The sequence below is a fragment of the Triplophysa dalaica genome, chromosome 23 (genome assembly GCF_015846415.1).
Source record: "Triplophysa dalaica isolate WHDGS20190420 chromosome 23, ASM1584641v1, whole genome shotgun sequence".
NCBI lineage: Eukaryota > Metazoa > Chordata > Actinopteri > Cypriniformes > Nemacheilidae > Triplophysa > Triplophysa dalaica.
The window spans coordinates 542,501-570,000 of NC_079564.1; the positions used below are offsets into that span (position 1 = coordinate 542,501).

Here is a 27,500-nt window from a genome sequence, read left to right on the forward strand (position 1 = left end):
TTGGGGGATTTATAGACAGCACTCTTTTATTTAAATTAAAAAAGTCTGAGCAGAGCAGCAGATTACGTGTGTTATACTGTGAAAAATGAATCAAATATTCATCGAAAAAGAAACGAAAATTGTTCCATTGTTAAGAATGTATTAAATACTGTACCAAGCTGTCACGTTGGCCTAACACTTCATGTCCAAAGAGACAAATCAGCCACCTTGTAAAACTGAGAGTTCGCAAAACAAATCTATTATTTATTCCGCGTTATTTTATCCGAAACTTTTCTTCCATGTAACATAAAAGAAGATATTTCAAGAAATGTTGTTCATACAATGGAAGCCAATGATCAATTTGGTGACCGATTCATAAATATCTTCTTTTGTGTTCTTCAGAAGAAAGAAAGTCAAACATGTTTGAAATGACATGACGGTGAATAAACGTTTGGGCGAACCATCAAACTGTGGAATCTATCGAGTTCATTCGGTGGAAGCAGGTCTTCCTCCGCCCAAGAAATGAAAGTGAGAGAAACTCACAGAAGTATGTGTGGAAACGTTTCACACACCTACACAGCGAACAGAGCGTTGGTAGTCGCGGCGCTCAGTGGGCAGAGAGCAGGTATACGGCACAAACTGAGCGCATGAATTAAACAGTGTTAGCCGATCTGTCATCTGCGTGGAAATGTCTTTATGCATGTTAAGTATCTTGATTTCTCTGTTGGTGCCAAGCGCTTGTTTTTTCCCTAAGAATACAGCTTAACGTCTTACAGCGTTTCAGGGGAGTGTGGGAGAAAAGCATCACCTCACTTGTTTCAGACGCTGAAGAGAACGTCGGTAAATGGGAGAGACGCGGGGTGGGGAGGGAAACAGCTCGATAGGTTCGTTGAGAGTTGGTGACAAGTTCAAAGAAGTTGAATTTTATTTTTAACTAAAATTTAAATTATTTTAGAAATAAAAGTTCCTCAAAAGTTCTTTGTCAGAATTTTTAGTTACACGAAGAAGTTGTAAATTCAAAGGATTGTTTGAGAATATAATAAAACACATAATCGAAACGGAACAGAACCGAATAGAAAAGAAAATATCACAGAACAGAACGGAACGGAATTGAATGGAATAGAATAGAATAAAACACAGATTAGAACGGAATGGAATAGAATAGAATAGAATAGAATAGAATAGAATAGAATAGAATGGAATGGAATGGAATTGAATGGAATAAAACACAGATTAGAACGGAATGGAATAGAATAGAATAGAATAGAATAGAATAGAATGGAATGGAATGGAATTGAATGGAATAAAACACAGAATAGAACGGAACGGAACTAAATAGAATAGAATAGAATAGAATAGAATAGAATAGAATAGAATAGAATAGAATGGAATGGAATGGAATGGAATTGAATGGAATTGAATGGAATGGAATTGAATGGAATAAAACACAGAATAGAACGGAACGGAACTAAATAGAATAGAATAGAATAGAATAGAATGGAATGGAATTGAATGGAATTGAATGGAATAAAACACAGAATAGAACGGAACGGAACTAAATAGAATAGAATAGAATAGAAGGGAATGGAATGGAATGGAATGGAATGGAATAAAACACAGAATAGAACAGAACGGAACTAAATAGAATAGAATAGAAGGGAATGGAATGGAATTTGTCGTCTCCCTAAAACCGTGTATTTTTTTGTCACATCCATAACACATGTTTATTTCCCATCTTTCTTATGTTTAGACTCTGTCAACAATTCATAAGTACATTCTCTAAGCATTTTAAGTCACATCCATAACGCTGGAATTGGAACGGAACGGAACGGAAAAGAACAGAACAGAACAGAACAGAACAGAACAGAACAGAATAAGAACAGAACAGAAAAGAATAGAATAGAATAGAATAAGAATAAGAATAGAGCAGAGCAGAGCAGAACAGAACAGAACAGAACAGAACAGAACAGAATAGAATAAGAACAGAACAGAAAAGAAAAGAAAAGAATAGAATAGAATAGAATAGAATAAGAATAGAGCAGAGCAGAGCAGAGCAGAGCAGAATAAGAATAGAACAGAACAGAACAGAACAGAACAGAACAGAACAGAACAGAACAGAATAGAATAAGAATAGAGCAGAGCAGAGCAGAGCAGAGCAGAGCAGAGCAGAGCAGAAAAGAATAGAACAGAACAGAACAGAACAGAACAGAACAGAACAGAACAGAACAGAACAGAACAGAACAGAATAAGAATAGAATAGAATAGAATAGAATAGAATAGAATAGAATAGAATAGAATAGAATAGAATAGAATACAATAGAATAGAATAGAATAAGAATAGAATAAGAATAGAGCAGAGCAGAGCAGAACAGAACAGAATAAGAATAGAATAGAATAGAATAAGAATAGAATAGAATAGAATAAGAATAGAATAGAATAGAATAGAATAGAATAGAATAGAATAGAATAGAATAGAATAGAATAGAATAAGAATAGAATAAGAATAGAACAGAGCAGAACAGAGCAGAACAGAATAGAATAAGAACAGAACAGAAAAGAATAGAATAGAATAGAATAGAATAAGAATAGAATAGAATAGAATAGAATAGAATAGAATAGAATAGAATAGAATAGAATAGAATAAGAATAGAATAAGAATAGAACAGAGCAGAACAGAGCAGAACAGAAAGGAATAGAATAGACATCCATAACGCTGGAATTGCCCTGCATATAATGGTAATGAATAACATAAATTCAGTATTTTTGAATAATATGATTATTTTGTACTTCCAGATCTGGTTTGTAATCTGAATCACAGCGGTTATTATTATATTAAGGATTAAATATGATATTATTATTAGTTGCTGATTTGTTCTTGCAGAACAGGTTGAAATATGAAATGTTTGTGAAATAACCATGAGTTCTGTAAAAACTGCACTAGATCTGCACTCGTCTAGCGCCACATCTGTCGGTGATAAAACTTATAATATTAAGCAAAGCTGAGCTTTTTCATTTCTGCTTTAATGCTGTGACCTTAAACCTTTGTGTCTGACATCTAGAAACAAAATAACGCAGCTGTCACAGAACATAACTGCACTTCTTTGTCTGTTAGAAAACTCTCACGCATGTTAAATGTCTAACACCAGAATGTTAGCTGATATTTTTTGTCATTCAGGATTCCCTCATCGAGGTAGATGAGAACGGGACGCTGGATCTGAGTATGAAGAAGAAGCGAGAGAAAGCGAGGGACTCTCCTGTGATGCCAGCGTTAGGAGATGTTCTTTTTACCCCTCCTGAAGCGGCAGGTCTCCAGATCTCCCCTGCCATCTACCGCGTCCTCTATGAGCAGGACACCTGGGACATGCCGTTAAACTTCAGCAAAACAACCGTCCCGCTGGACAAAGAGGTGAGACACTGAAACAAGAGTTGCATGATGTTTGTGTTCGTGCTTCTCACAATCTTAAAACTTTCTTAAAGTCAATAAGGTTTGAAATGAGACAATTCCTATGAAACTGTGGTAGTAAAAATAATACAAGAAAAGCAATGCAGTGGACAGTGAAAACACACTCGAGCAAACAGGGCCAGTCCAGCCTCTCTTGGTGCCCTCGCAAGATGTTAGATTTCGCCCCTCCTATACAAAGTAAATCAATGATTAAATAAAAAGATCTCAAAATAATTTTTTAAATGTTAGCTTCTCACTGCAAGAGACAAATGATCGACCTTTTAAAACAGCTAAAGGAATAGTCTACAAAAACAAATTCTGTCATTATCTATTCATCCTTAAAATCTCAATTTTTTTACATGACTCTCTCTTCAGTGCAACACAAAAGTAGATATTTTGAGAAATGTCTCAGTGGTTTTGTGTGTGCACAACAGTCAATTTGCAGTTTGGTCACCAACATTCTTCAAACTATCTTCTTTGGTGTTCTGCAGAAGCAGGAAATGAAAATATCTGAAAGAGATTTTTAAAAGCAAAATTCCATTTTATTTTAATATCATGTGAATTGTGATGAACATAGATTGGGAGTAAATTAAAAAACAACTACGATTGTTTGAAATAAAAAATATTTGTAATTACCTTCTCATTGTTTGAAAACAATGTTGAAAATAAATTAAAATAAAATAAAGTAATTTATTGTCACGATTAACATGGTTCTAAAAAAGCAGTTAAAAGAAGCATGTAAACATAACTACTGACATGAACTTATCATGTGTACCTCTATATTGCTCCATTTTATGTTTCCTACCTTTCTAATCTGATATTTTTACACAATTGGCAAAACTCTAAAATGTATTCTAACTGTGCCACAACTGTAAGTCACAAGAGCATCTCTTGAAGTTGGGCGGTGAAGTTTAGTTAGTCTGCGTTACACATGTATAATGACAATAACGTGTTAAGATGATGAATTATAATCAAGGCATGATGCAAGAAGCTGTTCACATGTGTCGCGTTTTTTTTTTTTGCATTCTCGTTTGGTGCCTCTCCCGTCATTTTGCGTCTAGAAAACCGCCTTTGTGGACTTTATGACAGGCCGGCACCTGCAAGCAAGAATTGCAACTTCATATCGTTTAATAACATCCCATGATGCTCCTCATGTTGTTTGTTGTGATTGTGAAGAAAGTTTGATTTGTTTTTTATGGTACGTTTTTAAACTTTCAGTTGTTTTGTTTCATCGCTTCAATTACTATAATGTATAGAAAACATTAATTAAAATGATTGAGAAATGTGTCCAAACTTAACATGCATCAGAATTATTTTAGATTAAAGTCAAAAAGAGTTGGGTCTGGTATCTTTCTGTTACATAACAAAGCGACAGTGACCCGAGTACACCACACACAGTGTCGACTCTTTTATTTTGGCATGTACACAACCACAAGACAAAAAATCACAAAGCCCAACAAGCATCTTTCTATTGAGAAGTATCTCATTCAGTCAGACACAACCGGAGGCAGAATGAAAAAACTCCAAATAGAAGACAAATAGCAGAAGAATGTTTCTGTAACGCTGCAAACGCTTGATCCTCTATGAAATCAAAGAACAAACCCCGACAGAGTTTGTTTGTTAGTCTGATACCCCCTGACACCTGGAGCTCACACATACTTACCTTAAAAAACAAGGAAGTAAATCCAAACCCAGCTCGCTCATCATAACTACTGTGAGGGATTATATTATACAGCAGCAACAGAGCTCTCTGAGAACTCCATCATACGTTGTGTTTTGACGTTTTCTCTTGACTTTCAGATGGATCTCTTGGAGAAGGCGACACATGAGGACAAAGTTTACAATGGTGACCCAAATATGACAAGTGCAAAGAACAAGATGCTCATGAGAGACACCAAGAAAGAGTTAATGAGGTAAATTTTTGCTGTTATTATTCAACTCCGGCCAAAAATGGAATTGGTTTCATTATTTGCTCGACATCATGTCATTCCAAACCTGTAGAACACAAAAGAAGATATTTTGAAGAATGTTGACTTTCATTGTATGGACACAAAACCACTGATGCATTTCTCAAAATATCTTCTTTTGTGTTCCACTGAAGGAAGAGTCGCATACAGGTTCTGAATAAATGATGACAAAATGACTATTTTAAGATGAACTATCCCTTCAGCCTCAGTCAAAAGTGTGTGTGCCTCTATGAGATGTTTTTATGATCTAAAACATCTCAATTTAAAGCATCTTCTTCTCTCTGCAGTTGTCCGACTCCGGGGTGTGACGGCAGTGGTCATGTGACCGGAAATTACGCCTCACACAGAAGGTGAGAGGCCACGCCCACCTCGTCCTTTTCCATTTATTTTAAAACAGCAAAGTAATACGGGATCCAACTGAACTTATGATCAAAATAAATGTCTGCAAATAAATCTTTTTTACTCTTGTAGCGTATCTGGCTGCCCATTGGCTGATAAGACCCTGAAGTCGCTAATGGCTGCCAATTCTCAAGAGCTCAAGTAAGAACGATCTGTAGTGTTTGTTTCATTAAACACTGCAGTCTTGTAAACATCATCATGACAACTAAATATAATGCTTAATAAACCATTTAATTTTCTTCTCCAGGTGCCCAACTCCCGGGTGTGACGGCTCAGGTCATGTGACAGGAAACTATGCGTCTCACAGGAGGTGAGTAACAGGAAGTCTCTTGAGAAGGATTCCGTTGATCTAAATGTTTCATTCTGAAGATTGTAAATACGTGACTGTAATAGACCGGCATCAAATATTGGTTTTTAAAAGCGAACGTTTCGTGGCATTTCACGGCTGTCGAGGCGTCATGACCTCTGTTCAATAAAAACACGACAGGTGTCGACGCGGCGGTAAACGTGGCGTCCGTATCTTTCCCACGCACCCGTCTGGAGGCTTGAACTTCTGAAAGGTTCCTCACATATGTCATGTTCCTTCCAGTCTGTCGGGTTGCCCTCGTGCCAGGAAAGGAAGCTTGAAGCTCACGCCAAGCAAAGAGGACAAAGAGGAATCGGAGATGAAGTAAGTGCTCGGAAACAATGAGATGCTAATGTCAAACTGGGATGAAATTGTGTTTCCATTTAGAAACGAGAGGAATCCACAAGATCTCACCTGACGCTTGATGTCATTGCACAGAATGCGAGTGTGAAGTCCAGAAATATTCATTCGACTGCTCCTAAAATGACGAAGAGTTGGCGTGTTTACCAGAATGCACCGACTCAAAAGCCGTTATGATCAATTATTTTTATGGAAAGATAAAAACAGATTTACAGAGGAAAATTACACATGTTGCTTTTTATTAGCTCATGAGATTTGATGGGGTGCGTTGTGTTTCATTTTCGGATCAAGTTAGTCTCAGATGTTCTCCTCAAATTGCTTTTTAGAAATAAAAATAGAAACAAATGAGACGGTTGTTGAAATGAATAAAGAGTGTGGAGGTGTAGTGAATGATTGTAGACGTGAAATAATCAGGATTTGAGTAAACTTGAAGAGAAATGTTTGAGTTGATCTTGAGATCTTCAATAATATTGACGTTTGATTTGACAAATCTGAGCTCAGTTTGACACATTGTTGACATCTCAAACTCTCATTACAAACACGTTTGTGACATTTCTGACTCATTTTCTCAAGTGAAATATCTGAGACGCACATGAGACTTAACGCAAAAGTTTCAATTTTTTTCTCCATCTAATCTCACTGACGTCTGGAAGAAATAATTGAGATATTTGGGAGATTAAGATTTTTTTTTAAATAAGACCGCATGCTTGAAAACTAAATTCAAAGACAAATCAAAAAGTTCTTGAAAATGTAGAATGTTGTCGGTCGAAAATATCTTGTTTTTAATATCAAAAGTATTTTTTCCCCTTGTGTGACCGTAAGATCTCAATAACAATCATCGCAGCAGTTTGCTCATTCAAAACACAATAAAATGGAATTAAGGCTGGAATCAATTCTATTAACGGTTTTCCTCCAAAGTCTGACCCAGAGTGACCAGGCTTTCCCATTTTTGCATCTGGGCCAGTATTTCAGTTTTAATTACTAATGCAAAGACCAGAGCTTAGGAATTAAACACAGGTGACACACTACAGGAGGAAAGGAGAGACGTGACAGCACACGGATGGAGGGAGAGAAATGAAAAGCAGGCTGTCGCCGCATCCCTAATGTTTCTAGATTATTGTAAATTGTCGGCCGTACGGTCGGTCTCTGTCTGGAGCCGTTGCAATGTCCTTTTGTTTTAGTCACTGGATTAGAGCCCGACCGCCATGACAATCTTTCTCACACGGGCTCACAGACGAGCCATTTGTAGCATCCCAAATAACCCCTCACCTCTTTCAATATGGGCTATCGGAGAAGGGGTCGACAACCTCCAAATCATCTGCTTTCCCCCCCGTGGAGGACTCGCCACAATTATGTGCAATTTATGTCATTCCATTACTGACCTGAGGGGAAGGTGAGCGGGGGGATAAATTGGCCGGCTTCTCGCCGCTCTTACGTTTACATCGGTGGCCCGTTAACCTCGCCCGTAATTATTTATCGCCGCATTTCCGAGTGGTGACTTGAAAAAATGATTTGAGTTTTTTTCCCGGTTTGAGTAGGTTTTAATCGACATTGCGCAGGATTAATCTTCTTAATGGTGTTTGAAAAGACGTCCAACACGGCACATCGGGGGTGGAGGGATATTCGAAAGGTGCCAGTGCCGAAATGTTGATCGTCGGTTGATCAGCGAGATGTGTATATGTTTATATGTTCCCAAAGATGTGTGGCGGGGGTCTACGCTTGCTCGTTTGGAAACTAGTTCAAATGAGAGATTAACCGCGTGTTGAGTTTATAAAACAGTTGAGTGCAAACAAAAGGGGGCTTTAATTTAAGCGGTACGGGGGTCCGACGGCATCTGTGTGTGTTTTGGCAGGGTGACCCAGAAATATTTACTCAACAACTGTTGCGGTGCAGATGACAATGCAATTTAAAGGAGTAGTTCACTTTCAAAATAAATGTTCACAATCATTTACTCACCCATATAGTCATCCAAAATGTTTATGTGTTTGTTTCTTAAGTGGAAAAGAAATGAAGGTTTTTGAGGAAAACATTCCAGGATTTTTCTCCATATAGTGACTTCACTGGAGAACTTTATTCATGGTCTGGTGTGGTTTAAAGGCCTTTGAATCTCCACTGAAACTGTTATTTTCACCTTCAAGCGTTTGGAGTCCAGTGAAGTCACTATATGGAGAAAAATCCAGGAATATTTTCCTCAAAAACCTTCATTTCTTTTCCACTAAAGAAACAAACACATAAACATCTTGGATGACTACAGGTATAAGTAAATGATCATCAACATTTATTATGAAAGTGAACTTTAATGATCTCGACCACATGGTCATCAGTGTTATGAATCCCCCCCAAAAATCCATTTTAAAGTTCACATCGGAGGTCATTATTCGTGTGGTAATTGTGAATTTGTTGTGTGGCAGGTGTCCGGTGGCAGGTTGTGATGGGCAGGGTCACGTGTCCGGCAAATATACGTCGCATCGAAGCGCCGGAAGCTGCCCCATCGCTGCCAAACGTCAAAAGGAGATTTCGATGAACGGATCGGCGTTGTCGTGGAAACTGTGTAAACAGGAACTTCCTCACTGTCCGCTTCCTGGATGCAACGGATTGGGTCACGCCAACAATGTGTTTGTTACGCACAGGAGGTGAGGATTCTAGACGAAAGCATTAAACTGATCTTCCGTGACACCACTTGAACACATTCATTATAGACTTAGCTGTGTTTGGGGTTGATATAAATGAAACTGATATTTATTGATATAGAAATGAATATAGAAAAACTGAGAAATAAGGTTGACTTCAAAAACAGGACAATAGCAGTATTCACGGTTCAGTGGTTTGCTTAAATATTTCGATTTTTCTTTGTTTCATGATTAACGTTTGCATTTTTGCAATTGGGTGACGCTTTTATCCAAAGAGAACAATTTATTTTATACTCAATTTATAATCATATTTAAAAAATTAAATTAAAACTATTCAACAGTTATAGATTCTTTGCGGAGGTCTGCCGAAAGTTAAGTTTGGGCCACACAACGTTTGTTAAGCCATTGCACATTGAGTCCTGGGTTTGGACTGGGTTCGATTTTTGCCATTTTTCACATCCGTACCAAGTGTTTTGAGAGGCGTTTTGACAATCCAGAGACACCCTACAAACCAGCGCCAAATATGAAAACAGGCATACGAAAATTACGCAAAGACCTTTAATGTTGTTGCACGTAAAGTGTATAAATGATGTTATCACACATGACCTACTATATACCTGATACAGTCTGTATTTACAGTAGAGCAAACATCTGTGATTTATTCATTTTGGGCATCTATTTTCAGTATCAAAAATAACTTTTTCGTATGTTAATTTGACTTTTTTCTGTTCACACTGAGTGCTTTTTACAATGCATATTTAATAAAAGCAGCTTTACAGAAAATCTGAAGTACAACTTATTTAAGAATGTAAATTCTGTCAGATTCTCACACATATCATTTGCTTTTTATACTCCAGATGATTTATCATTATACCGCATTTATGTATTTTGTGTTTCGTGTGTCAACAGTTTATCAGGATGTCCCCTGAACGCCCAGAGTATCAAAAAAAAACTCTCAGATGAAGAGATGATGACCATCAAACTCAAAACCAGCAGCGGTGAGTCATATTGTTGTATTATTATTATTAATATTTGCTTTATACTATAACTGATTAACAAAGACAAGACTGCATTTCAGTCCTTGGTAATAACATTTACTTACTGTACTTTAATAACATTTACTACAAAATTCATGATAAGTTTCTCAGACAAATAGTGAGTGTCAATGTTTATAAGTTGATGTTTTCCATCAGGTGTTGAAAACAATGAGGACATGCAACACTTGGATCATGAGATCAAGGAACTAAATGAATCGAATCTAAAGATAGAAGCAGATATGATGCATCTTCAGACTCAGGTAAACAAATACACTAAACGTACCTGTAAAACTTTGCTGTAGTTTCGCAGCAGGTTTGACAATAACTTACTCTAGATTTAATTTACAATTTAGTTTTAAACATAAACTTGCCTATTTTATATATGTTTCTCTCAAAAAACAATACTAAATATCTTATGTAAATGTAGCGTAATATAAGAAGTTTTAAATATTTTTACTAGAAAACAAGACAAAAATGTTTAGGAAGAATGTCATTTTCTGCAGTGTTTATTAGATTAGATTAGATTAGATTCAACTTTATTGTCATTACACATATACAAGTAGAGTGTAACGAAATGTAGTTTAGGTCTAACCAGAAGTGCAATTAGCAAGTGCAGGATATACAGTGTGAATAAATACAGAATACAATATTAGGGAAATACTATACAAATGTTCTATAACAATATGACAGTCGGTATGTACTATGGACTATGGACATTTTCTGCAGTGTTTATGTGCTTATAGAAGTCTATTCTTGCTCATTTTGAATCTCAAAATTCAAAGTGTTTAAAATTTGATTAGTCATTGAAAACACTACTAATTGGAAAGTATATTAAGTACAGTGTTGGGTGTCACTTGTTACTAAGTAATTAGTTAGTGTAATTGAATTGAATCAAGTAAGCGATTACTCTTATTTTTTCTGTAATTTAATAACAGTTACTTCTGATGTAATTAAACTAAATACTGTGTGTAATTTATGTGTGTGCAATAGTGGAATTGACATCAAACCTCAAAGTGTAACTGTAAAATCCATGCTCTAATTTATAATTCTCACATTTGTATACTTTGATCAGTTCATAATACTTAATTATTTGAATGAATTAAAAGAGTCGTTTCTTGTCTATCCTTGAATCACTTAACTGATCAAGCTTGATGTTGGATATAGAAAGTCATTAAATACTTTTTGGAGAGAGTCATTTGTACAGTAATCTAATGACACTATTAAATATGTAATTAGTAACTAGTAATTTCATTACTTTTTCAGAGTAACTTACCCAACACTGATTAAGTAGTAATTAAATCTACAGTAAGTTACTGGCAAACTACCTCAAAGTTTAACAGTGTACTGTGTTATATGATTTTTCAACAGATCTCGTCCATGGAGAGCAACTTGAAAACTATTGAGGAAGAGAATAAAATAATCGAGCAGCACAACGACAGTCTGTTGAAGGAGTTAGCGCGCCTCAGTCAAGCTCTCATCAACAGCCTCAATGACATTCAGCTTCCACAAATGGTACGATGCGCCGCACGCTGAAGTCTTTATATTCATATCTATTTTTCATACAGAATAACACATAAAGAATAAGAGCTTGTGTATTTATAACGCTATAATGTCTGATCAGATCATGGGGTCCTTGACATCATTTACCACGGTAACTATAGTCTAAAAGATGTGTCAGGTGTCCTAGAAATGTGCGTCATGTAACATCTATTCTGCTCAGAAATATCATTTAATATTGAATACTGAAAAAATATACAATTTCAAATGGTTTAAAAAAAACATAGAAACCTAATAGAAACCATCACAGAAATTCTAATGGTTTGCATTAGAATACCCTTACAACACAGTAGCTTTTTCCATTAAAGCCATTACAAAATGAATTTTGGGCATTGTTCCAATAGGATCCCACCAATAGAATCCATCACACACCAGCAGACACCATCATAGTTTCCATTCAAACAAAAACAAGTCCCATTAGAACCATTTCAACCATTTCAACTTCTTTAGTGGTTTCTATTGTTTTGTTCAGCAGCGGTGTCTTTACAGTAGGATTTGATGGTGTTCTGTTGGACGGATAACACCACACCAACAGCCAACATATTACAACCCACAGAGACCATTAGGGTTTCAATTAAAACCAGTACAATTCCCATTATAACCATTAAATCCAGTAGATTTTCTCCGATGGTTTCTATTAGAATTTTTTTCAGCAATATAAAGCCACTTTGAACAGCGTAGTTCATCTAAAAATGTTAAACAACATAAATGACAAAAACACGGTGTTTTGGGCTATTATTATTACTCTGGTTCAATTCTCCGAACATCTAAAGACTGGTGTTGTATTTGGGAACACTGAACGTTCTGTTTCTGAATCTTTCTCAGGGTCCGATCAACGAACAGAACTTCGAAGCTTACGTGAACACGCTGACGGATATGTACAATGATTCCCAGCAGGAGTATTCTCCCGAATGCAAGGCCTTGTTGGACAGCATCAGACAGGCCATAAAGGGTATTCATGTATAAGGCCAAACAATCTCTCTCACCACGCTTTGATGTGCGGCAGAGGGCTGGTTCTGTGATCTATATATATATCTAAATTAAAAACACATTCACATGCACTGAGAAATACCAGCCACATTTTTAACACTAAATGACTTCACGTTGACACGTTTCTTTTATTCGTGAGATTTGACCTCCTTTGCACTTGTTTATTTCCTAAGGTTTGCTTGACTTAATTCCGTACGTGTTCTTTTGTGTATTATTATATGATTGCTACATATCGTCTTTATTCATGGGTACTATTTATCAAACAGTAATCTTATTTATTTATTTATTTATTGTTGTCGCTGCAATTCCACAATGCAAGGCCGATCTTACGTATTGTGCATTTGGTTTTGAGTTTCTCTGCATTTGTGCACTCACTGGGAGTTTTCAATGGTTCAGAACATGTCACCTACATGTGATGCCTTTTGTATTAATGACTGATGTCAAATGCAAGCAAAGCCCACTGACTCCACCTGCTGGTGAACAACTGTTATTGGTCCATCACGGCAGTATGCACCCCTAAAAGTTATATTTTTAAACATATTGCCACTAATTCAAAATTGACCTCATTTGTATTCTAAAAAAATCCTTTATCTAAATTCACCAATCATTGTACAGGACCCTTGGCCAGAGCGAAAATCAAAATCATCAGCGCTGAAGAGAAAAGAAGTCATGTTTATGATTTATTTGCGTTTCTATTTCTATGAACTGCCTTCGGTGTGCACATCCGTGTGCATATATGTGCCTAAATGTAAATGAGTACATGAAGTATGATATGTTTAGTAGTAGAACAGTATTATGTGAACGGTGATTCTTTTCATTCTGCAGTATATTTATTTTCTAAATGAAAAGCCTCTAAACTCTGTTTACCTGCTGTTTATACACCATTTTAAGTATGTGATGAACTATTCTTGTGAAATGGGGGTCAGGTGTTTTATGATTTGACTTGAAAAGGGTTTTTTCTTCTCTGTCACACTGAACCCAAACGTTTGGCTTTTTTTGTCAGACAAACAGTGGATCTCTGAAAAATGTTCATTTTGGTTTGTTAGTGAAACTTTTTGCAGCCATTTTTCAAAGCACTATATTTATTATTTATTCAATTTTGTATGGTTGTACGAATAGGGCCTAAGTTATATTGCTGCTGTTCTACGTCACACTCAATCTCTGTTGACCTAATCGGTGCAAACTGTGTTTGGTTTTATGGATTGAATTTGAGGTCAATCCTTTACCAAAAACTGTCAAATACACGTGTTTCTACCAAAACACCACAATTTCAATTATTAATGTCATTAAAAAACATAAGAAATTAGAAATCCTATTCAAACAAGTACTCTTACTGTCATTTTAAATTCATATTAATTTATTTTACTTTCTTAACCAAGTTAAATGGTTTTATTTTGGGTAGTACTCTGATATCTTGACAGAAACTGTGGCTCTATTCAGAAATGTCTTTTGCCCACTAATAATTCAGGGGATTCAAGGCTTATTCACAATTTTTAAACAATGACAAAACTGTAATATTTTAAGTAATGACCACTGGATTTGTGTTAGTTCATTCTAGCTGAAGTGAGCACTGTTACTGGAGGCGTTTCTTATTTTATTACCACAAACAGCCTCATGGTCGCAGCACTTTTAAAACGTTCTCTGAAAACCGATTTTATCCCTTTGCACTTTTTAATGTTATTTTAGTGTTTCTTTTGAGTTCACGGGTTACAAACATGCTTTATCAGTTATCACTGATGAGGCTTTTAGTGTAACCTAATTTAACATCTTCTTTTGATGATGCAGAAATTGGTCATTAAATTTACAGTAGTACAGTGAGAATAAACACTCCATTATCTGACCAAATGAACATAATGAGTCGTGTTCTCCATAAAGTGAATCAAATCATTTCTAAGATCCTACATTTATTTTATTCAATTCTGTTAAATTATTTTTTATTTAAAAATCTTAATTTATAAACCACAGATTGTTTGCTCAGGAAGTTTTGCGAGTAATATTTATTTTTTTCCTTTTTGTATTTGATGTTTTGTAATGTGCTATGAATTTTTTGTGTGTACAAGAAAACATTGTATGAAACAAAGTACTGTAAATGATTTAGTTTGTTTTTGTTTTCAAGAAATGTTTGTTTGTTTCAGTTGGAGTAGTTTGTATATCAGGATTTCCTTACACTTTTAAAGATTTCATAAGCAGTACTGGGCTGTGTTGTACAGTTTGTGTATGGTAGAAATAAACTATTGAAATGATCTGCATAGCATGATGTACCTTAAGACCTTAATGATTCATATACAACATTTTAAATAGAAAAAATGAATGAGACCTCGCAGATGTTTGATGGGACATCCAGGTGTAAGAACCAAATACAATTTACCATCGCCATCACATTAAAATACAATATCAAAATATCTCTCATATGCTTTCCTTAAAAACGCTTTATTGGCTATTCTGGGATAAAAAAAATGAGATTTCGTCGTGTAATATAATAGCATTTATACGTTTAAAACACGGACTGTTTGAGATCAATTATTGAAGTGCAATTCTCATAACCACCAGCAGATGGCGGATGAGCGCAACTTTCTGACGCACAACGTCCACGGCCTCCTCGCTCCCTGGAAGAAAAGCACACTGACGCAACACTAGTTTCAAGGCAAATATAAATAAATATATAGAAGTAAATATAAGTCTAGAAGTCGTTTGATTGGTTGGCTCTCTAGACAGTGTGTAAACTGAGTGTTGGTCAAATGAGCTTTCCTGTGGCTCAGTGGTCAGATCATGGCAGCAGCATTAATGTGATGGGTTTGATCCCAGGGGTCAGAGGTGGCACATAGTCAGAAACAAAAGAAGAATACGATGCAATAAAAGTCGCTTTGGAGAAAACGTGTAAATGTAAATTAGATGTTGAGTTTGCTCTTTAAAATGATCTTATGATAATGAAAGTCATTCACCCATCATAGATACATTCATAAAAATTGTGTCCAATTATCTGAAATGTTTCCTGTTAATTCATTACTTACGAACAAAAACAATAATCAGAAGACCATTTACTGACGGACTCGCACAGCCAGCAGGTCATTAGGATCAAAACCTGTTCATATGACTCCATAGATATTTTGAGAAATGGTTTTGTTTCCTACAATGGAAGTCATTGGGAGCCGATATTGTTTGGTTACCAACATTCTTCAAAATATCTTCTTTTGTTTTCTGCAGAAGATAGTCATAGGTTTGAAATGACACCTTAAAGGTATTTAAAGGTATTAAATGCAATATTTTTGCTGGTTCTCATGGTTTTTATTGTATCGCTACAGTTTTATTCAAAATCATTGATCGAACCATTTAAAACAAACTAAAAGTGATTCAAATAGTGAAAGTGGTGACCAGTCTCAGGACATTCTCTCACATTTGGTTTCTATTCACATAAACACATTTGAGTCTCTTAAGTTGGTTCTGTGTTCACATGCTCTGCTGATGATGATCATTGAAGTGCATCCGTCCACAGCAGAGGTTTGGGCTTCAGGTGTGGGATGGAGAACTTGTGTACCTCATGCTGAAGCTGCGATGTCCCCTGGCCTGTGTGCAGTGCTCGCAGCTCTCTCACGGCTTGAGCCCACAGCACATGTGATCTTATGGAGGATGCCCTGGGCATGTGTAAAGCTGTGTCTGCCCCCATAGGAAATACTGCTTGGAAAAGAGCTGAACTTTGTTTGAGGATGGTTTAAACTTAACATACTCTTTATGTAGATGATGTGAGAAAGCTGGTGCTGGTGAATAAATACAGTCATGAAAATATGGTGTTTGGTTTGTGACCTTTCATGATAATGTTTTTCAACCTTAAATGGTGTATACACATTGCATTACATCTAAAACAAACCATAATATTCCTTTAAGCCATGTCATATGACCCCTTTAATAGTTTATTATAAGTTACAATCAGATTCAGACAGACTTACGGCTTCATAAGCATACCACTCACCATTACTTCACATCTCATGGCAGGACACTGCTGTAGCCTGTAAGTGACAGAACATAGTTTTAGGCACTTTGTTAAATGTGTGAACATCACGATCTGATGTTTCCAGACCCGGAGTGTTTATCATGAGGATCCTGTGGTGACATTGCTGCCTCTGATTGTGACATACTGTCCACATGTTTAAATGGACAGCTACTCATTTGATAGTCGTTTCATGCAGCAGTTTCCCTGTAGAACTGCAGTGGATTTGACAAGAGATGAGGGCGAGACGTGTCAACGGGAAAACGAAGAGATGTGTCAGCGTGGTAAATTAATATTGTTTATCTTCTTGTGCTGAGGTCAGTGTCGTGTGGCAAACACTTTCTGTGGATTTCTTCATCAGGGTTTTATATTTATGACAGCCTGTGATGATGTAGGCACACAGTGGGTTTGTTTAGATGTTACAAGGCTGGCTGGTCTTTAAGCACTTGAGACTAAATGCCTTGCATGGATTTTAACGATCGAATGAAGAGTTTATTTCCAATATGAGATAACTCAGTTTTTAACATATTAAAGAAAGCAGTATGTTAGCAGTATGTTTTGAGTTATTATGGCTTGAATCAAAACAACCCGCCTCCAGTTTGATTGATATTAATTGTAAAGCACAATAATAACACGGATTTATCTCATTTTGGAACCAAACTCTTCAAATGTTGTTCATATATTATAATTCAGTCCACTAACACACTGACCCAGCTGCTCAAATCAATGCAATACAGTAACGAACAATATGATTGTTGAGAGTTATACATAAAAATGTGATTCAATGGATTTTGAAAGCGTTTTAAAGACTGTTCCGAGATCAGCATCAGGTGTTAGCCATATGTATCAAATATGGACGTAGTGTCCATGACGTCACCCTTAGCTCGTTTTTTGTACCAGGCTGTAAACACGTTTTTTCTGCTGTAAAGTTGCCCGTTTTAACGTGGTGATCGATTAGATTCTGTTCTCTTTTGGGTTCAGTCTCTAGCGTCCGGTCGATGAACCGCAGTTTAATTCACTTCCGTGTTTGCATCACGAGGAACCGGAAGGTTGCCGCTGGTTTAAGCTGAGGACCGTCTTTCACGCCCATATTATAAGAAGTCCCGCCTTAAGCGGATCGCCATTGGCTCCGTCAATAAAAAAGACTCCTGAACGGTCCATTTGCTGATGCTTTTGCTGTCCGATAGCCAATCCTGGAGCAGGAGGCGGGACCGGTCTGAAAACGAGCAGCCTTTTGAAATAAAATAAGTGTACAATGACACTTTACTACAGCGGCTGAACATGTGCGGGACGTGATGGCCCATATACGCGTCTACTGTAACTCATTAATTATGTACATGTGATGATTGAGGATGCTAAAAGGACGGGGTTTGTCACATGACACCCGTCACTTTTTTACGCGCTGGAAACCCAGTCCAATCACAATCGTTTGTGATTACTAGAGAAACGCGTTCTCTCAAGTGTGCAATCTATTTTTTTCGCAATTTAATTTTTTTAAGTTACATGCATTTTTTTGACATTCGTTTTGTTACAATGTTTATTTTTAAGTACATTAGTGTATATATCCCTAAAGACATACTGATATTTTAGTTCACCTCAATGCACGATTCGTCTTTCTGAGCCACCGAGCGCCCCCTGGAGGAAAAAAGTTGAAGTCTCGAGGACAGCAGCGTAACGTTTGCCGCCCAATATTTGCAGCCTCATTTCTGAGACCCATGTGACGCGTGTTTACATCCTCTCAGCTGTTCTCAGAGAAAACAGCGCTGGATCTTTAACGCCACTAAAATATATACATCCCGACATCCCCGCGTGTATAAACGCCAGCTCGCCGTACACCTGTTTCTGGTCTGTGCACATTGAGTCTGACTGATACATGGCATCATTAAGGTCAGTGTTGATTCCGCAGACATAATGCCGACATTTTTGTTTTGTTGTTGCTTTGCGCTTATATATAAACATGATGTGCATGTGTGCAGACATATGAAGATGCAGCAGCTCTCTTGATGTAGTGAAGGCAGAAACACAAACCCTGTCGTATTGAACCGCGCACAGATGTTTGTTTCCTTTCTCACGCGGTGTGATCAGCTTCTGATCGTTTTAATGGCTCCGTCTTACTGGTTTTCACTGTCTTGCAGCGTTAAAATGTCACCGAACAGCATGGGTTTCAATAGAGAGACAGAATAACTGTTTTTTTTCTCTTTCCAGCAAAACAAAGCTCGTTTCATCAGTATTACACAGCACAGATGTGTGTTGTGAAGCATAAAGTTCACTAATACTATGAATTGTAACATCACGACACATTTTCGCTCTGTCCTTTGTTTTAAAATAGTTGGCGTTTGTTTGATCTGATTTTCTTTCTTTCGTCATTAACGTGACGACAATAACGCCAGATGCACGAGACACGCGCACATATGTGATTAGTCAAATATTGCATGTGTGTTTAAATCAATTTAATGTTTATTTTATTGACATGTGCCTCAAGCGAGTCCTGCTCAAAAGATTATGGCGGATCTGAGCATCTCAACATCCCAAATGTTTATATTTCCCCTTCTCTTCTTTCATTTTGTATCTGAATAAGATCTTACGTTCTTAGATGTAAATGTATAGATGATATAAGCACAGTCATTGTAATCTGCACGTGTCTCTTTACTCTGTTATAACGCAGTGCGGATGTGTGTATTAAATCCTTTAACTCGACAGCGTCGTGAACTGCGCAGATCAACATCTATACGGATCGACGTAAGTGATTGTACGTCACTCACTGTCACCATCCACATTACGTGTATGTCTCCGACCGCGCAACAAGCTCGACGCAAATAAATAAAATACTTTCTGTTTAACTTTCGACAGAAATTTCAGTCACAGTAATAAAATGTTTTTTTATGGTAAGTGTTGGAGCGATTTTTGTTTAGAGCTATAGAGTATTTTTGGTGATACTTAATATGTCCATTTTGAAGAAGATGATTTTATTATTGCATATAACGTTAAGTAGACCTACATTTTATCAGTACACAGACATACTTTTATATCCTTAATTTCATTAGGATTATTATACGTTTTGTTGTTGTTTTTGGGTAGATCTCATGGAACCCCTCAAGACATGTTTCACCTCAAAATCAAAAGAAAGATAAAAAGCATTATATTTTGCATAAGGAAAAATTAATAAGCGTTGGTCATTTTAGGGCCATTAATATTTGCATTGGAATAATTTGCATTTTTCCATTGTGTTTTCATAACAGATAAACATATTATGTGCTCCAAATTCTCATTACTGTAAAAAGGATGATTCCCATACTGTTTCTAACTATTACTGCTTATTTATTTTGGAAAATCAAAAATACTCAAAATACTGAATGTTTGGGGCTGCAGTGTGCTTAAATGTCATGAGATAAACAAATAATTTTTTGAATAAATTGAATTTGAAATTGATTATAGTTATATGTTTTTACCTGACCATCAGAGACATGTTTTGTTAGGGTGATGTGTTTGTGTGTCTGTTATGTTGCTCAGTTCTACTGTGAGGTCTGTGACAACCCACTGAGAGTTTGAGGCTTTTGAGTTAAATTGTCACACTGGGTCAGACAAACACACACCCGTGCAAAACCAACACCAAAGATGCATGAGAGCAAGAGTCAACCACGGAAATGAATTTTTTCAAAACCAAAGAATTTCCTGAAACGCTACAGTCTTACAATCACAGTTTGGCCTTGTATCAAAACAGGTTGTTGGCTTTTTAGTAGTGCTGGGCAACGATTGTATTTAATAGCATTACTTTTCTGTGATTAATTGTGATTAATCGCATTATTAATGTTTAAGTGAGATTTACAAGAAATATTTTAAGTTAAAATTGTTAATGCTACTATGTATATGAAATACTGTTTTAAAAAAGCACATTATTTCTTTAAAGTGTTTGCAAACCAAATCGTATTGTTCTTTTGTTCATATAGTAGTACTTTTAAGAAAAAAAGTGTACAGTACACTACTTCTGAATTCTTTATTGAATTTTATACGATACAATACGAATGTAATCAAATTAAATATAAAACCAAAGCTAGCTGCTATTGCCAGGGCATTGACGTTCTGTCTAGTTTGACCTAGAAAAACAAGTTATAATTATTATTGATTTTATTGCTTATACAAAAACTCTCTTTCAACACAAAGTGTAAGGTGTACTGATTTTAAAGTGTATTTAAAGCACATCTTTAAGCAACTAAATTATTGCTTCCTACTTTTATCTTTATCTTAACAACTCATATAAGGTATATATAACATATTATGTGTTTTTTTGGGCCCTTCCTTCGTTGTATGATGAACATTATAAACAGAGATCTTTATTATGCTGCTGCCCCTTTAAGAGCACTCTATACAGATATACGGATCTAATACCGTGACACATCTGTTTTGTTTCCCAGCTATTAACGTTCATAAAACGGACCACTATTACATTGACCCTTGCTAATATGGGAATTTTGCAGAATTTTGTGTTTATTTGTCCGTTTCAGAGTAAGAAGACGTGAAAATGAACTTAGTTTAGTAGCTTGAACATGTTTTCTGCATTAGCATTCTGCATGTTTTTTCCATTCCAGCCAGTAACGATCAAGATCCCACCCATTCTGTGACCCTTGGCTTGTCTGTATGTTTCAGAGCCAGTGAGCAATATACTTTCGAAATAAAATAATACTGCGTTTATGCACGATAAAATCATTGTCAACGTTAATTAATTAAAACTTTCCCAGCCCTACTTTTTAGTAAATCATTTCACTTTCTTGTGTAAAGCCTATACTAATATGTTATTGTTAGGTCATTGTATATTAAGAGCCTCCATTGAATGTTTGTACTGTCACATCAAAAAGGCATTTCAATGGAACTTCTTAAAGCTTAAAGCCAAAATTGGTGACCAGTCACAGTACTGTATACGATACTCAAATTTGTCGTTTAAAATCCTGATGTTATTTAAATGATTTAACATCCGCAGCTACACTAGCATACGTGTGTTTATTTTATTGTAGGAAGGTCTAATAATAAACCTACACTTAACCTGTTGTTATCTTCTCTTGAAAACGTCCTGGTTTGTTCAGAGGAATGCTGAGCAGGTTTGTTCTGTCGTGTGGCAATGATGCAATTATGCAAGCAGCGAGTTTAAACATGTTAATGATGGATCAGCCTCGTAACAGACTGTTCCAGTAAATTGCTCCTGTTTCTGTATTAACCCAATAACAACCCAAACAGTTGCTCGACCTGCCCTGCAACAAACCCAGCTAACCACTGGAGAGGCACCACCATCCGTCATTCCATCCCATAATTACCGCTTCATCTGGATGTTGTGTTCTGTCAGAAATGATGTGGTTGCCAGACACAACGCTCGGAGAAATCTAATACGGGCTCTTCTCTTTTGTAAGTTGTGTACTGATGTTCAGCAACTCTCAAGGGTTGCAATCAGGTCTTGGACAAAAGAGAGTAGGAGGTTTGACCCAGTTCACTCCCTGCTGTATTTTTAGTGCAGGAGACTCAAAGGGCAGCAACAGAAGAGAAAATGTATAACAAACCCTTTGAAAAATGAATATGTTTTGTGTTTTTGTTGCTTAATGTGGATGAGACGATCCTTAGCGTAACCATGTCAGGAAGTCGGTGCTAATTGGAGCAGGGATGAAAATGTTCGTATGTAATTGGTATTGTATGTATCATTTTGTGGGCGGCTGGCTGCGTGCGCTCTGAAGCGCGGTAAATAAGCCTCTCATTTGTTTGTTCTGGTTTAGGTTCACGCAAGTCATTCAGCCGAACTCAATTACCCGTAAGCGGACACTTTGAGATTCTATTCGCAGTCTGAATTTCATTTGCAAGCTTTATGCTCTTATTTTAAACGGTGAAGTGTCTCTTTATATACTTGTAAGTATAAGCACACAGTCAAGTGTTTAACTTTAATGCTCTGATTTATTAACTGCCCTTTTGAATGCTCCTTAAGATGCTGTGAATGGTCGAGTGCTTTAGCATTTTTAATCACAATTTTTCTTTGCCGTGCATTTAGAAGTAAGACTAAAGGATAGAAACATACGACTCGTGTTTTGATTTCAGTCACTGTCCCCTGATGACAAGATGAGGTGTCATGGCCTAGAAAGAGCTGCTGAGTGATTATTTAGAAAAATAAATGTGTGTTTGTGATCTGTGGCCAAAATATCAGCATAAAGCACTGTGCAGGAAAGTCTTGCTTGGGCGAACTACTGTTTTTAAATGTGTGTTTTCAAAGTACAAATATTTTGAATATTTTCTCTCTTGACACTGTGCAAAAAAAGTCATTGATTTTTGATTTCAGTTTTGGCTTTCAACAAGTATGAAAACAAAAAACACGTCTTTCCTTTACAATGGTTGAAGGCATGTTTAGTCAGATGTGTTGACTAAATGGTTTCTAAAATGTAAAATTTTTGTTTAGCAGTTTTTTTAGGCATGCACAACAAATCTTCGGCCATATCAGTATCCGCTGATAAATGGTCATTCTTTATGTTATCGGCCGATAATCAAATTTAGGCTGATTTATTATAGCCGATAAATGATGAGTTTTTGCTCTGGCTGAATCGCTTCAGGTGCACGCTGCTCACAGTTAAAATCCAGTACAGCACTGTCTTTCTGTCATGACCATTCCCTTACTGTTATTATCAAAACATTGTTGTTGTACTATGTAGATATTTATGAATGTGTAAATTATAGTGTCGAGAGCATATTGTTTAAAGCCGACTACTGTCTGAATGGCTTGTGTCTTGAGACCTCTTAGACTTGTGGCTATTGAGAACACCTTTCTGGGTCGCTCTGGGAGAACATCTATGATTTGTTTATTAAATAAACATTTAACCAGAAAAGTTTAAAAGTTAAAGAATCTTGAACTATTGTAAAGTAGGCTTGGTACATGATTTTCAGGAGAAAAAATTATGTTCAGAAAATTGTATATTTATATTTAGGCACTGTTTATCGACAAACATATCGGCTATCGTCTACCAATGTTAAAGAATCATCGGTTATTGTTATCGGGCAAATTTACATATCGGTGCATCCTTAGTTTTTTTAGTTGGTTGTAGCGGCACACAGCAAAATGGCTGAGATATCTGCAAATATCGTATAGCTGGCAGAGGAAATCTGTTTTGTATCGTACCGCTATGAACTGTCCGATTTACACCTCTATTTTTTTTAAACATATGCATTCTTAATTAACTTTTTCAGTTGATTTCACAGTTATTCATTTATTATTTCATTCAATGAGTCGATTAAAAATCCTATTAAATCCATATTTAATAATCAATATTGGCAAAAGTAAGTGTAATTATAGTTTTTGTCAAAGTCAAGCACCCCTAAGAGACTCGTGACTGCTTGACATTTTCTGTGAGAGATCTTTTTTGTCATGTGGAGATGAAAAAAGATTTTCAACCGAGCTTCTCTGCTTCAGTCTGGTAACATCAGGTACACGCTGGTGACGTGAAGATCTCGCACTGCGGGTTCTTTTTTTACAGCAAGTAAACTGAAACAGGTAAGTGCACTCTCAACCATCACCTTTTGTTTTTCAATTCTCAGATCCCGCTGTACTTGACAATGGTCTGAAGTGATTTGTGTCGGACACACGAGCACCCCGACCGGCCGTCCCTGTGGAGAGCCTCTCAGCCACTTCTCATCTGGATGTGAAGACCGATCTAGTTTCCCGTATCCCACATCCTCTGCGTTTTCTTTATTTCTTTTTTGGTTCCGTTCTCTCTTCTTGTGGTCGCGAGGGGAACATGGGGGGAGCTGTCAGCGCCGGCGAGGACAATGATGATTTGATAGACAACCTGAAAGAAGCTCAGTATGTCCGCACGGAACGCGTGGAGCAGGCCTTCAGGGCCATCGACCGCGGAGATTATTATCTGGACGGCTACAGAGACAATGCCTACAAAGATCTGGCGTGGAAGCATGGCAACATACATCTCTCGGCACCGTGTATCTACTCGGAGGTGATGGAGGCCTTGAAGCTCCAGCAGGGTCTGTCTTTTCTGAATCTGGGCAGTGGGACAGGATACCTGAGCACTATGGTGGGACTGATCATTGGTGAGACGTTTTCCATAAACATTTACTTATCCTCATGTCATTCCAAACCTGCATGACTTTCTTTCTTCTTCAGAACACAAAAGAAGATATTTTGAAGAATGTCGGTAGCCGAACAACATTTAACCCCCATTGACTTTCATTGTGTGGACACGAAATATCTTCTTTTGTGTCCCTGAATCTTTAGAATCCAGAAGCGTAGAGCTGTACTCTAAAGGTCATTTCTTTTTTCCTTTCGTTGGATTTTCTCTGCAGGTCCGTTTGGAGTGAATCACGGTGTTGAGCTGCACAAGGATGTGGTGGAATATGCCAAAGAAAGACTCGATGACTTTATTAAAAACAGCGATAGCTTTGACAGGTATGTTTGCTTTTCTTTTGCTTTGTTTGAGTCCAATAGAACTGAACGTGAAGAACAAAGATTACCAGATGTTTGACCTATTTGTTACTACTACAGTAAAGAGAACACTTTAAAACCTTTAGCTTAGATTTGAATGAATCTGAATAAAGTTTGTAAAACACTATACGGTTTTTAAAATCAAACAGATTTTTTTTAAATAGACATCACACACTTGCAGATTTTTTAAAGGTTTGCAGAGAAAAAAAGGATAAAATGTGCAGACTAGTGCAAACTTTCTGCAACAAATCCATACGGAAAATCTGAGCAAAAGTCTTTTTTTGTGTGTTCCAGCCCTCAGGGATTTTAATTATTAAAAGTTTTACCCAAATGCTAGAGCTTTATTAATCCTATCACAGATTTCAATGTGGTGTTTCCACTGCAGCGTTTTATATAAAACACATTTTTGTCCTTGTTAAAAATGCACAATGTTTAATAGTAATAGCAGCAATTTTGATCCCACAGCAAAAATCCCTTTTTAAAAATCCACCGCTGTTGTCCTTCCGAAACCTCAGATGTCCAAATTTGCTTTTCTGGAACTGTGTACTTTAAACTGTTAAAATACTGTGTTTTCAAAGTTAAAAGCAAAACCCAGTGGGAAACTTACAAGTTGACTAACAATAATGATTCATGACGAAAACTAGAATCACGAAATATACGAGCTCACAGAAGGACTGCGAAAAGTGTTAATACAAGCATTTAATCATGTGTAAAGTTCAAAAATAAAATGTACATAAATTTGACATGAAAGTATAATATTATATTATATTATACAAATTCATATGAATATTAAGTTCAACTTTTGTAGTATATTTATTCAGTTTTTATTCAGCTGGTACACAAGCAGCTTTTCATCATTTTACAGTGTTATTAACCAGAAGGTCCGCCCAAAAAGAAGCATTAGACACCATTGACGTCTCTTTTGAAACCTTTCATAAGATCTCCCTTGTTTCACAATAATAGACAGCCGATGGCGAGAGGTTGTTTAATGAATGTCGTGATCCTCTCTCGTTCAGATGAATTTATTACAATCGATATCCTCTCGCAACCGACGACTACTCGATTAAAAACTGTTGATTAGTTGCCCTTAGCAAAAAAAAGCTCCCGGTGGCTGTTCCAGGTGTGAGCTGATAACAATAATGAAGTGAATTATCAGGTTATCCTCACAATGGAACCGTCTTGGTATTGTGTCAGTGTTCTGTAAGAGAACTGCAGTTCACTACAGGACATTTAGTCATAGAAACGTCTCTTCATGATTAAATGTCAGAAAGATGTGAAATCAGAACAAAAAGGATTTAACCAGTTAACACTAATGCAGGCAGGGCCGGACATTAACGCTTGTCCGGGACAAGTGAACCTTTTGTAAGGGCAAGTGAGAGATAATTTTACTTGCCCACCGGACAAGTAACTTGAAAAAAACAACAACAACAGCACGAAATACATGTAGAATAATAAGAATATGTGCATTAGACAGAGCTGCGTGTTTGTGTGAAGTGTATTTGTCGTGGTTTTGCTTGTTTGTGTGTGAAAAGAATCAATGTCGCACCGCACTGAGTCCATGTAACTAGATGCAGAATCCTGTTATTTAAATGTCATCTGGCAATACAGGTTGTGTTCTGCGTGTCCGAGTGAATGATGAGTTTAAAACACAACACGAGTGATGGTCGAGGATTTATCTGTACGTGCACTGTATGGTGTATATGAACACATGAACTTCATCTCAAGAGTTGCTCTGAAAGTTTTTTTCACGATCGTTTTACTGTTTGAGTGAAAGTATCGGCAAACACACAAAAACTCGAGTCTTCCCGAAGACCTGTCAAAATAAAAGTCCTGTTAAGGTGAACACTTTAGAAAAAATACTGTAGTGTACTATAGTGTTTGCTATCGAAAATTAAAGTGTCCTTGTAGTAAATTGATAAATGTTACTATAGTAAACAGTATAGTATAATACAGTCATTTATGTGGACAAATCAAGAGTTTGGTTCCAAAATGAGATAAATAAAAAATCATGTTTTTATTGTGCATTCCAACTAATATCAATCAAACTGCAGTTGATTTGTTTTGATCTACTACTGTTTGGCCTGTGCTACCAAACTTTGAACCTCTCTAGCACCAGTACTATCTGAAAAAAGTTCACCTACAGCCTTAACACTAATATCATATCATATCAATAATTACTGCTTGCCTTTGATCTATAGCAGTCACAGACCGTAGGCCTATAACCAAATTCAGACGCCAACGCGAACACTAGTTAAAATGCTTAGAAGCAAACTTGACAAATCCAAAACATTTATTTTATATTACATTTCAAATGAAATCTCCTTTTTTATCTTTTATCTGAAGGAGCACCACA

General features: G+C 36.6%; 2 protein-coding genes across 3 annotated transcripts in view; both read left to right on the forward strand.

Annotated features, from left to right (window-relative positions):
• st18 (ST18 C2H2C-type zinc finger transcription factor) overlaps positions 1–14,916 on the forward strand; it is a 43,829-nt gene extending 28,913 nt beyond the window's left edge. The window contains exons 12-22 of one of the 2 annotated variants that reach the window (XM_056739084.1): positions 3,155–3,385; positions 5,222–5,334; positions 5,676–5,738; positions 5,860–5,928; positions 6,035–6,097; positions 6,377–6,457; positions 8,905–9,126; positions 10,033–10,121; positions 10,317–10,420; positions 11,529–11,672; positions 12,543–14,916. In XM_056739084.1, the coding sequence (XP_056595062.1) occupies positions 3,155–3,385; positions 5,222–5,334; positions 5,676–5,738; positions 5,860–5,928; positions 6,035–6,097; positions 6,377–6,457; positions 8,905–9,126; positions 10,033–10,121; positions 10,317–10,420; positions 11,529–11,672; positions 12,543–12,683 (1,320 nt within the window). In that variant the 3' untranslated portion in view covers positions 12,684–14,916. The remainder of the gene's footprint in view (positions 1–3,154; positions 3,386–5,221; positions 5,335–5,675; positions 5,739–5,859; positions 5,929–6,034; positions 6,098–6,376; positions 6,458–8,904; positions 9,127–10,032; positions 10,122–10,316; positions 10,421–11,528; positions 11,673–12,542) is intronic. The other variant, XM_056739086.1, reaches the window with a different exon arrangement.
• Positions 14,917–18,394: 3,478 nt separating this feature from the next.
• pcmtd1 (protein-L-isoaspartate (D-aspartate) O-methyltransferase domain containing 1) overlaps positions 18,395–27,500 on the forward strand; it is a 15,140-nt gene continuing 6,034 nt past the window's right edge. Inside the window, exons 1-3 of the mRNA XM_056738362.1 lie at positions 18,395–18,579; positions 24,250–24,756; positions 25,009–25,111. Of these exons, the coding sequence (XP_056594340.1) occupies positions 24,450–24,756; positions 25,009–25,111 (410 nt within the window). The 5' untranslated portion in view covers positions 18,395–18,579; positions 24,250–24,449. The remainder of the gene's footprint in view (positions 18,580–24,249; positions 24,757–25,008; positions 25,112–27,500) is intronic.